At 41.7% G+C, this 12,621-nt stretch overlaps 1 protein-coding gene across 4 annotated transcripts; it reads right to left on the bottom strand.

Moving 5' to 3' along the window:
* Positions 1–1,618: 1,618 nt before the first annotated feature.
* On the bottom strand, positions 1,619–12,615 carry PARL (presenilin associated rhomboid like). 4 transcript variants are annotated; one of them, XM_003208941.2, is made up of 8 exons: positions 12,574–12,615; positions 10,875–10,923; positions 9,036–9,131; positions 7,219–7,368; positions 6,737–6,807; positions 5,492–5,593; positions 3,913–4,010; positions 1,619–1,922 (listed from the first exon to the last, which is right to left on the bottom strand). In XM_003208941.2, the coding sequence occupies exons 3-8, from the start codon at positions 9,079–9,081 to the stop codon at positions 1,808–1,810; spliced, it is 582 nt and encodes a 193-aa protein (XP_003208989.2). In that variant the 5' UTR covers positions 9,082–9,131; positions 10,875–10,923; positions 12,574–12,615; the 3' UTR covers positions 1,619–1,807. The 4 variants fall into 4 exon arrangements, with proteins under 4 accessions (XP_003208989.2, XP_010714644.1, XP_010714645.1 ...); XM_010716342.3 differs by lacking the exon at positions 12,574–12,615 and adding an exon at positions 11,310–11,411; XM_010716343.3 differs by lacking the exons at positions 10,875–10,923; positions 12,574–12,615 and adding an exon at positions 10,819–10,837.
* Positions 12,616–12,621: the final 6 nt, after the last annotated feature.

The following is a 12,621-nucleotide window of genomic DNA, read 5'->3' as shown; positions in this document are numbered from 1 at the left end:
CCGCGCGGAGCTGCCCCGGCACCGCGCCGCCCCGCAGCCTGCCTGCGCTGCGCGGAAGGCGAACAATTGCGGCTTTTCACGCTGAGCCGTGACTCGATGCTCTTGTTTTTCCCCCCGCACAAACGCTGCCCGCTGTCTCTGCCAAGCAGCTGCGCGATTACCGCGTTGCGTTTCTCATCGCAACAACGAGCTCTTTGAAGAGGAGGGAAGAAAGCCTTCCCCGCACCGTGGGCCTCTCCCCTCCTGCCCGCCCGCTGCTTACTGCCCCGTTCCCGTGCCCCGCCATCCCGTGCCGGGTGCCCCACCGCACTCTCCAGCACCCACCTTCCCCTCGCACTCTGAACGCTGCGGAGCAGAGAAGGCTGCCGGGCTCTGGCGGACGACGCCGCGTAAAGGCTCAGGTGCAAAATGACACCAAACTCGCTGCTCGGCAGTCGGAGCGCTTCTGTAGCGTCCCGCAAGCGCTACGTGCTCCCGCACCACAAGCACAGCGAACCCAGACGCTGAACAGCCTCTAAAGGGGAACGGCGGCATCGCGAGCCGCGGCTTCTGCGCTGCGCCCTCCCGCACCGCCCGCCCGGTGCCATCTGCTGCTGCCGGCGCTGAGCACCGAGCTGTGCCGGCTCACAGCCTGCAAAGCAGCGTGCTCAGTCCTCAGTGTCAGAGGGAGGTACACAGGAGGGAGAAGCGAAAGATCAGAGCTCGCTCACTCCTGTTTAGCAGTGTTTATCCATGCAAGAGTGTTGTAATGTACAAAAAGATTTTGTAGTCTGGTTTTGTAGACTGGCTTGCAGTCGGAGATGCAGTGTGCATCAGCACACCTGGAAGGATGGTGCAGCCTGGGGAAAGCTCAGCCCCCACCTGCTCCTATCCGAGTGGGCTTTCGCCCCTTGCAAACATACCCAAAATCCAATTTTTGCTTTCATTTGTATCTGCGGAACATTGCCCACAAACCATTCTCCTCAGGCAGCTGCTTCTGCTTACAGCTGTACTGATCTTGTGCTCCTCCATTTTTGCTGAAGCTTAACAGCAGATTCTGAATCAAATATTACTCCTCCAAAGTTCTTACAGAAAACGAGCAAGACTTAAAACAGAGGAAAAGCAGTGAAATATCTAAAACCATACTGTAAGTCATTTTTCCACTGTACGTAATTATGAAACAGATAAAAGATCCTGTCAGTAAAGTCTAACAATATACAGCAGCATCTTGGAAGCAGACAAATTAAGACAAGCTGAATGAGCCGAGGAATAAACCAGCATGGAGGCCTTGGCTATCTGTACAAACCATTCAGTATTGTTTCAACGACTTCAGGTTCAGCCCAGAGGAGACCGCTGGCTTTCCCACTCAGCAGGCAATATTTCAGCAATGGAAGTTCAGCAATAAAGCACATGGAAGTCCGAGTCCTGCCATGCCGCATCTAACCCACACCTTCTAGAAAAACAGCCAGCAATGGGCACCAGGGGATGATCTGTCAGGGATGATCCCTCAGATTTGCAAACATTTATCTTCCCAAGTATTAACCAACTGTACAAACATCAGAATTCTTTTTGGCAGAACTTTCATCCACTTTATGGCTTTTTCATTGCTCCTTAAAAAAAAGTAAGACAGAATGCTGGCTCAGAGAAATAGGGTAAAAAACTTTATTGTTCCACCTTTGTCAGAGGTCCTTTTCTAGTGATAGGCATTTCTATAACTGAAGTTAATGTCAGGCCTCTAAGAAGCTGAGGTTTCTAATGTGGAGTAGCAAAAAACCCTCCCAGATCAATCTCATGCCTTCAGTACGGCAGTTGCACAGTGGGATTAGGGTCAGTTAGATCTTCCACCTCCTTTTCCTGCATTCCTTGTCCTCATTTCGTGCCAAGCTTTCACCAGCGGCTCTCTGTTCTTCCATATGAGCTCATGGCCGTAAGTCACGTACCACCTGAGAAGGAAAATGCCAGTCAGAACTAATTGCAACTTCTCTCTGCAGCCGAGGAACAGACCTACTGCTAAAGGCAAGTAACTGCTTGCAATAGCAGACAAGATAAACCAAGGCAGAAGTAGCATTTTTGGAAGGTGGCAATGTTAGCTAAGCCACTTGTCCTCTCAACTCCAAGAAAACTTCCTAACGTTCTTGTGTATCACAGTCTTCAGCATGAATGCCTTTCATGCCTTTAATTTCAAGCCTTAGTGACATAATTTAAAGAGATACAAAAAACTACTTTCATGTAACACTTAAATGTAAAGTTACTTGTGTTAATCCTCCGTAAACACTAAGTAAAAGGTATTCTTGTACATAAGCACAATGCAAACTCCCCCATTATAACTGCTCACACTCCATTCAAATAGCTTTTTCTTCAATGAAATAAATAACTGACCTGCTGGAGTGCTCTGGATTGATTTATACTCATGCGGATACTTATGTGGTTTTGTATAAGTGATTACACAAGGGAGGTTATGGAGGATAGGATGGGGGAGAGGTTGAACCACATAACAAAATAATCACTGAATAGAATGTATACATAAGAGAGAAGGAAAGATGCTTGTAAAACTTGAGTGCAACTGCTACTCTGAAAAAAGCATCGAATTTTTGGTATATTTGTGACTGCATTTTTAGCTGACATAAATACATTACCTGCAAATTTTCAAATGCAATGTACAGAGTTGCAACAGATATTCATCTCAAAGAAAAATCTGATCACATCTCTTTACCAGACTCTTCTAAGACCTTCCCTTACCAGAGAGGAATATGAAAAATAGTGTTTTGTAGCTGAGAATCTGCTCCATCAAACAGCATTACTGTGCTTTGTATCTGTTGTAGTTTCCATGGAAATGAAGAGGAGGCATTACTTTTGGAGTGACCTGCTTATACGCAGCCCAAGGCAGTTCCTCTTCGCTCAGTGCCACCCAGGCAAGCCAAAAAGCTGGACAGCCAACCATTCAGTAAATGAATCTGTATTACTATGAGAAACTGAGAAGGGAAGGAAAGCAGGCTGTGCAGGGTGAAACTTTCCGCCAAGCAGCAGCAAAGGCAAACCTGCCTGCAGACCAAACTAAGCACCCTCCAACCAGACTATAGCTTTCAGACACACTGTGAGAACAAACATTTAGTAATCACTGTGCTCTCTGACCTCAGGGAAAGTGGAAGGAACAATGTTCTACACATTTCCACAGGAGCCCGGGTTCCCTGATAACCTAGGGAATGCTGCAGAATAAACCCACTGGACACACTTCTACAACAAGCTATAAACTCATTCTTTATCTGGTCTCGTTAGACATCAGGTAGGCTTTCAGCCTATGTTTAAAAACACTACTAGCAATGTTAAGACAACAGTGAGTGCAATAAGGGGAAAAACTCATTAGTTAATGTGGTTCAAACATGGAACAATGCAGAACTGTTTGCTACAAACTCGCTTCTAGTAGTTCTTCACAATTAGGCTACAAATACAAAAGCAGCAACACTGAAACACAGCACTAGGGGCTGCTTGAAGAATGTGGCCTCAGTTCATACTCATTCAACTCTAAACTGGTAATCAGAAATAAACATTTCAGACTCAAGAATTTTCTCAACTGTTCAACTCCAGAAGCATTTTAATTTGTTATACCATGTTTTGTGAGAATCTGTTCTGCCCTGTGACTCTTCAGTGTGCCAGGGAGAGCAGGACAGAGAAAGCCAGCCCAGCTCACAGCGACAGGGCAGTCGGACGTCCAACCAAGGACAGCTCAGCTCAACTTCCTTCAGTTCTAAGAATCTGAGAACAGTACTTTTCCACACAATTTTAAGACATTCTAAGAATAACACTGACTCCTCTTCAGTGCTATTCAAGACAACTTACAAAAATAAATAATAATAATCCCCAAAACTTCAGAGATAAGCTATGTATGTGGGGGGGTGAAAATCTGCCTAGGAGGGATTTAAATGTGACACTTACATTCCGAATAGAGCTCCCCCTAGATGTGCAGCATGGTCAAAAAATCTCCAGCCCAGAGCAAGCCCTGCAGTGTCAAATGCAATTATGGCTTTTAAAGCCTGCAAAGGAAGAGAACATGGAACAGACAGGATCAGACACAGTACGTAATGGCCACTGCAAACCTTCATATTCTAGCAGAGACTAAAGATCTGGATTAAAAAGCATCTCATAACCTTCATATCAAAGCAATCACTGTAAAAATGTGTTTTACGAATGGATGTAAGCTGCTAGCTGTATTGTGCTTTTAAAATACAGTCATGAGGAAGTGAGGAATAATGCTGAGGAGGAACATGGTCTTCCCAAATAACAGCTCATTCCAAGAGACCAACAGGAAGAAAATGAATGTTAGGACAATGCGTTCTTTAATTAGAATTTCTTTCCTGGATGACATGTGACAAGTTAGAATAGCAGCTTTGTTGCTGTATCAGCTCTGTTATTTTATTACAATATACATGAGTTAGGCTACAAGAGCACTTACAATTTAGAAATTAAATGGTAGAAGTTCTTAGTAAAGGCTGAAAATGTTCTGTGGTTTACACCATAACAGCTGGTGCTGTTCTTGTTTTACTGCTGTAATGCAAACTTCCTCATGGCAGTGCTGGCTGTGGCTCTGTCAGCAATTCTACCCTGGTGATCTTTTTCAGGAAAGATGCAATTAAAGACTAGCATGCAAAAAAAAACAAAAAAAACAAAACAAAAAAAAAACTCACATCCACCCAAACAGAAGCACAAGAAAAACATAGGCTGCATTTACCACACAAACACAGCTGACAGAGTTCAACAAAATATTACAATCACAAATCTTGAAATGACAAAGCTTAACTGCTCTAAGTAACATAAGAAAACAACTTTAAGTAGTGGACTAAAGAGGATTAACTTATTCTCCCTGTTCACTGCAGGGCAGTTGGACTAGACGGCCTTTAAAAGGTCCCTTCCAACTCAAATTATTCCATGATTCTGTGATTCAAGCAAGTCAAGCAGACACAAAAACCTTCTCCTAAATGGTGCAGTGGCTGTGTCTAAAAGCATTTAATCAAAGAAGGTCCTTCACTGAAGGAAAGCCCCAGTAGTTAATTTCAAATCCCAAAAGTGTTCTTTTAAGTATCAACAGGAAGCGTCCAAACAAGGAGGCAGGTGTTCCTAGACTGGAGTGTTATTGCCCTTGAAGTGAAACTCTGCCTTCCCAATCTTGAAGAATTTTTCTCCAAAAAGAGAGTCTAGATATTAGGTTAAGTTAACCTTGTTAACAAGGTTAACTCTATTAACAAGTGCTGCCACACAAAGTACCACTCACCAGAAAGACATCAGAACAGTATGTGTGCACACATCCCTCCAACAGATACACCTGAGTCCTTCTTAGCTTCCTTCACCATGGAGGATGGAACCTAGGATAACTCTAAACTGACTGCACACGTGTATGTGACTGCTAGGCCTTTTTCAAAGCCAATTTAACATCTTAGAGACATGAATGAAGAAGATGCTTTGAGGTGAAGGGCAGTTAGAGGAAAAATATTTTTCTTTGAGGTTCAAAGGTACTTACGTTTCCTGCTGTAAACGTGAACATGGGAAGAAATATGATGGCTAATTTTGCTTCTGGCATCTTTGTACAGACAGCTGCAAGGACAGTCATTATAGCTCCTGACTGTAAATACATTAAAACACATAGCAGTAAGCTGAGATGTTACATGTGGGAAAAAAAGAATTCTGCACCTGAATCTTTTTCCTTTTGATTTTAGTTTTTCTAAATGCTACACCACATAAATACCACAGCAAATCTGAGAAAAAAATCAGGCTATTTAAAGACAACTAACATTAATGTGCTTTCAGCAGGAAACTCTAGAAATCTGTATACACACATTAATCAGACACAGACATCTTAGATAATGGAAAACAAAGCAAGGAAAGTAACAGAGGGACAGGAACAAGAAATCTTTTGTCAATGAAACAGGTCTCTGGTCTGTACTAAACTGACTGCAGGCTTTTGTATCCATGGAAATGTTCAAAGCAAAAGATGTGAATACCACAAACTGATGCAACATTGCAATTTCAGTAAGCTAAGATTAATAAACCTAACAGAAATTGTTCTAGATATAATTTATTCACAAGATAAAGGGAAAACACACAGCACTAACAAAAATTCTAATTTAGAAACTGCTCATTAAATTATTCCTTCCCATTGAAAGCAAGAACCCAACTTCTGTCTGTTTTTCAAAATTTAGGAAAATAAGAGAAGTGTGTAAAACTCACAAAGGGCCATATTGACTTCAACATTATAGCTCATTAAGTGTTCTAAAACACTACACTACTGAAAACACCTGTACAGAACAGACCTCCTCAGCCCACCTCATACCTTTCAAACGGTGAGACTTCTGCCCGGACGGCTGCTCTTTCCGCACTGTACTCCCTAGAGGTTGCACTAGCAGCACATGCCAATTCTGAATACATGATCTCTTTCAAAAGTATTGTTTTTCAATTAGAGAAGATCATGACACACAACTATGTAATAACACAAGTTACAGAACTGGACTATCTGCTCAGTGCCAAGACCTGCTGTCAGGTACTCATTTACAATCCACTATGATTACTGTTAGTTCTGGGCTGTCACTGCAAGAGAGCTTAAATAACTGAAGAATATCCAAGCTTCTATCTGGTTACCTGGGCTTTGGTAACCCTTCCTAGTTAGTTTTCATGATCCAGAATATATTCTTTTAAGCAGATTAAAGAATATAACATGCCACATAGCTTCACAGAGTACACAAGATCTCTTATATTCTGAGATACTCACAGCTCCAAGGGATGGTTCAAACTTCCCCGTAGCCATTTTAGCAACATAACTGACAAAAGTGGAGATAACCCCTAGAAAGGAAAAATGCCCATTAGAAACAACATCACCACTGACAAGAATCACAAAGCTCAACAATGTTCTCTCTAAATTTTGCTAAAGAAAGTAGCTTTTTGTTTTGTTTTTGAACTTGAATGAACAGTCAACTTTTCCCATGAGTCCACACTGCAAGTATTTTGGTTTGGTAACCAAGATGACTGAAAAAAGAGAAACTTGTATCTCATAGTAGAACAGTAGAAGCCCAATACATTACAGCCATCAGCCCTTTGTGTGACAGCAAGTAAGCAGTGTAGTTAGTACAGAGCAACGTGTGGCACTGCACAGTTGCCATCTGTCACTGCACACTTATTAACCATGCACACTTTACTTGCACAAATATGTATTTATGTTTTCAAAATGTTGCAAATGTATGTATTTCACATTACCAGCGGAAAGATACACTGCAATGAACTGCTCACATCCCAGAAGAGAGACAACACTGCTGGAAAAGCTCCATAAAACATACATATTTGCTGCCATGTGGAAAAGAGAGAAGTGACTAAACGTAGAGAGCAGCATGGGAGAACACAGGGCTTCTACAAAAGAGAGAAACAATTAATGAAAAACAAAGTTAGTGTTCTAATTTGTTTCAGCATGCATGTCACACAGACTAAGAATTTATCAAGAGGCACTACAGGTTAATTGTACTTTGAATCCTCAAACACAAACTATGTAATAAACCCACGAATGTAACAAGTTTCAAATTCCAAAACCTTCTGAACAGCAGAACATATGCCTGAGATACGCACAGCTACTTTAGGTACCTATTAGGGAACGTTTCACATAAAACCTCAATCTTAAAACACTTTTTGTGTGCTTTGGAAAGACTTATATATACACACATAATAGTGAAAGATTATTAGTATCTTAAGATGAACATCTATATGAAATTATTTTGCTAGGGAAATTGATTAGTAAGAAGTACCAGCTCTTCTCACTGCAACAATAGCCTTGAAAATATAAAAAGGCCAAACAGCATGTTTAAAGATCAACACTGTTTCAAACGGAGTGTTTGGACTGACTGATCTGGATTAAAGCTGTCTTTGGTGCTAGAGACTATGCAGGGAATTCACTGAGTTTCCACCTCAGTAAAAATAAAGAGGACAGCAGAAACTACTTTCCCAATGCATATTTGTTTGTATGGGGCTGCTGAATCACGGCCTGAACCTCTGATTGATCACCTGAGGTGAGCAGTGAGTCAGCCACAGGAGCACAGGTGAAGACAATTCAGCTGTGCTGCAGGAAGGGGTGGAGAGAGAGGCTGCACCTCTCCTAGAGTCATGTAAGAGCTGACTGCTAGTGGGGAAGGATCTCTTCTGGAGATCTGCTCCACTGGAGTTCATCTCACAAGCCCAGGATAGGGTGAGTGACTTTCTCTCATTACTTCAATATAAATTATATTAGCTAAGCTCCTGGAGACACACACACACACACACACACACACACACACACACACACACACACACACACACACACACACACACACACACACACACACACACACACACACACACACACACACACACACACACACACACACACACACACACACACACACACACACACACACACACACACACACACACACACACACACACACACACCATCTGTATATCCATTGATTATACATTGTTTCATACTTTCAATTCTTTTCTCTACAGTGAAAAAGAAAGCTAATTGCTGTGTTATTTAATACTAGTAGCTTCTTTTCCTGAGCTCAAAACACTTCACACATATAGGAAGCTGAGGGTATTTGTTTAGTTTATGTGGTTGGTTGTTTTTGTTATCCAAAGCCCAGCTTTGAAATCAGGAGACTGTACATAACATACAGACTAATGTCTGTATGAATACTGAGATGATCAGCATTCTGTGCAGGGAAGCAGTAGGGCTTGGTGTCACTAACTTCAGTGTCTCTTCACCTTTAGAAAGGCAAGAACTTCAGCCCACTGAATGCAGGAGAAGGCCAGACATCAGATAACTATTCTGACACTGCAATACTTAGAAAAGCACCAATGGTGGGGTTTATTTTTGACTAAAATAAAAAATCAGATGAATTCAGACAACATGATATGTTTGGGCATGACTGAGCTTACTTGCAGCTTCATCACCAGCAAGCACAGTGTCATCCCAAGCTTTTACACTATGTTCAAAGGCCCTGATACACACCAGTACAGAAAAGTCACTCAAATTAGTGTTTACTTACTGGAGGATGGATCTGAGGTGAAATATGTAAACATAATCCGTCGCATACCAGGCAGCCTCCATAGGCAGAATATGAAGACATTTGCAGCTATAATACCTAGCAAGAAGATAAACAGTATAGAAACAGACTATGAATATAACATGCTGTAATACTGTAATCAAGAGTATGCTCATAGTAACCATTCCTCCCCTCACTATTTCTTACTTTATAAAGTTTAGAAAAAGCAGTGAGAAATATGGAAAGTTCTAATTACAAACCTTATAAACAGAACACATAACTTCAGCTGGCATATTTTAACATACAGTTTAGCAAATGCAATGATGCAGAAAATCTGTACTGAAGACACTCACTCAGCACACCTCCACTGCGCTGTAGAATCAGTGAATGAAGAACCAGCTGTTTCTTGCCTCTCTAGCTACTTCTTCCCAAATACCTCCAGCTGGCTGACAGATACATCCAACCATGCACGGAGAGAAGGCTACAGGAACCACATCAATACTGCATGGTAACTGTTGAGTCATGGCCTGACCCACTGATTGAGCACCTGGGGAAAGGACCCAGTCAGCCCTGGGAGTATGGTTTTCAGGGAATTGTAATGATACTGGTTAGGCATCAAGTATAAAAAGCTGACTTGGTATTGCTAAGGTACAGTCCTCTTTGTGAGATAGCAAATGTACAGCTTTTTACTTCATAGATGTTTACTGTGATCTTATTTAAGAACATGAATGATTAAAAACAATAATGAAGCAAATTTACTGTTTCTTGTTTAGAGTGCTTTCTCTATTACTATTGAAGCACATTGGCTTTACTGTTCTGAAATTGTTGATAGTTCTCTAACACCCCGATGCAGCATACAAGGAAAGTGTTTCCTCTAGTAAGAAAGCCTATCTTGCTACAGCAAATATCTAAATGGCTGACCGGCTAGAATTTAGCATGTTAGATTATCTAAGTGATGAGAGATGATCTAGAGACTGCAGAATATGAGTCGTCATTCCCCAGACACAATATCATACTTCCATCTGAACCATCACCTGGCATGCTTATTGAAGAATAATTAAAAGCACTCTATAATGTAAGTAAGTGACACAGCATAGTGTTACTTAAAAGCTATTTCTAGCAGCCTGTTAATACAAACTGTAAGACATCTAACACTGGATATGGTTCAGCTATTTTATTTGCATCAATTTCTCCCCAAACATTACCTCTGCTTTGGGGATTTCAGGTAATGTTAACCTAACCAATCAAAACCACATCCCAACCAAAGGGAGGAACACTGCATAGCTGCTGCTTGTTTACAATGCTATATCTGTAAAACAGCAAAAAATTATCACAGAATTATCACATCCATCCATTGGTGAAATAATAAAACAAATACAAAGTATTCCTCCCTGTGGTGGCAAACAGTCATGTTACTTAACAGACGACGTAACTCCAGTCAACTTCAGTTGGATGAGAAAGCCCCACAGTTTAGGGGCATCTCATGTCTACCTAATATTTAAGATAACTCTTACAGAATTGCATGTAGAAAGAGAAAAGCACAGAATTAGCTCATACTCCTAAAAGTATTTGCTGTTTCTCACAGTTCCTCAGAGATGTGTTGTGGGGGAGGATTCTAGCTAACTTCATAATTTACTTACAGTGGTGCAATATTTTTATGCACATAAAATACATTGTGAGAAGGAAGTGTAGCAGAAATAGTGTAAGTGCAAGCGTAAGTTCACACATGCTTGGTGCCTAACAACCTAAATGCAGTAAGAAAGCCATCTGTTTCAACATACTGTACCTGTTTGCCATATTTCTCTTCCTGTCAATGTCTAATACTTGTAAGCTAACACAAACCTGTCACAGTCCGCTGACCCTCAGTCAGGTTATTCCACCAGCTGTTAACCTGAAACAGAATTGGTATTTATCAGTGCTGCTGCAGAGCATCTGCAATTTCAAAAACAGTTGCAGAAGTCTATGAATGGAAGGTGTATGTTTGAAAGATGTCTAGTAAATCAGTTGCAGATTTCTGTACTTCTTCCTGGTTCAGCTATTTAAGTTGGCATTTCCTTACTAGGAAATCTAGGTTATCTATCCTCCTTCCTGACAAATCTACAGGTGGATCACAAATTTTTTCAAAAAAGAGAACAGGATAATATCACTTTGTACAACTCCACAGGTTACCTCTGCTTGTACTGAAGAAGGATCTACTCCATAATGCTTACTTTAGCAGATGAGCCAAAGTTAGCATAAATCCATCCCTAAGCCTCACTCTAACAACACACCACCCACCTTTCAGAGATTCCACTTTTGTGCCAGGGTCGCTTTTGCAGAGGTGGCTCACAAGATGTGGATACCATTCCCCCTTGCGTCCAGCTCACCCAGCCCTCCTTCCAGTTTAAAACCCCTGAAAAAGTTTATTTTGAGCTCAGTCAGCCCACACACAAATTCCCTCCCCTTTTCCCTTTGTGTGCTTTCAGAATGACTTTGGACAAATATTTAACTGACTGCTCAATGACTTTCCAGCTGTATTAATGAGTACATAGTCAGAGAAATCAGCTATAGGCTGGGAAACAGGTGCAATAATGCTATTAAACTATTCTCTATCTGATACCAGAGTTACAGCATTGTGGTTTTGGTTTAATGCTCTGGCCCAGGACACAGATGATACTGGTACATCCAACCAACTCCTCTGTTATGAAGACACTAGACTAACATCACTTCTAGTATTATAACAAAGTAGAATGCCCTCGGAATCTATGGGGACAACACAAATCTTTGAAAGTGGAACTCATCTACTGAGGAGAGAGGTTGGGAATTCAAACCTATGAATAGGATAGTTTTGTTTTACTTCTAGAAAGCTAATCAGCAGGTCTTCCTCCCCAGATTTTGAAGGAAAACAAAAGTATAAAGCTGAAATGATTTAAGACAAAGGTGTATGTGCTGAGCAGATCGTGTCCATTGGGTGCTTTTCACTGCGCACCACAACGTGCACAGTGCATGTGGCAAAGCTGGCACTGTCAAATGCTATCCAGGATCCTTTGCTGTTCCAGCGCACAGCCATGCCTCCCAGAGAAAGAAGAATGAGTGAGCAGGTGTGGGCTGCCACCAGCCACAGCAGGGACCTCAGCAATACTGGTGTTATTTTAGATTTAAATGCACCTAGCTGAAAATAAAAGGGGCTGGTAACTTTTGGGATGCCAACTAACTGCATGAGTATTGCACTACTTATGCTGCTGCTTACAGCCCAATTCAAAGCAATGCACGTGGAAGAGTAAGCTTTCCTTACAAATATCTCCTGAATCCTCATATTTGTAGGGTAGAATTAAAAATATCAATGCAATTCAGAAGCCAGAAGATTAAATAACTCATGCTCAAGGTTCAGAACGTGAGCCAGCTCTGTCATCTTTGGGAGTTGACATCTGGAATGCTTAGGAATGGCAGCTGTTGTAGTTTTTCCAGCGCCGGAGAAGCAGAATGTAGCTACGTTAGATATTTACAAGCTACTACCGTGGCTCTCTTCTCCCTTTGCCGGCCCCGCACCGCGGCCCCGCACCTGCTTCCTGAAGCTCCCCCTCTTCTGCGGCCGAATCTTATCCAGCCA

This window comes from Meleagris gallopavo, chromosome 11 (assembly GCF_000146605.3).
Source record: "Meleagris gallopavo isolate NT-WF06-2002-E0010 breed Aviagen turkey brand Nicholas breeding stock chromosome 11, Turkey_5.1, whole genome shotgun sequence".
In the NCBI taxonomy this organism is placed as follows: Eukaryota; Metazoa; Chordata; class Aves; order Galliformes; family Phasianidae; genus Meleagris; species Meleagris gallopavo.
Note: the sequence above shows the minus strand (reverse complement) of the source record. Positions and strands in the feature narration are given on the sequence as shown.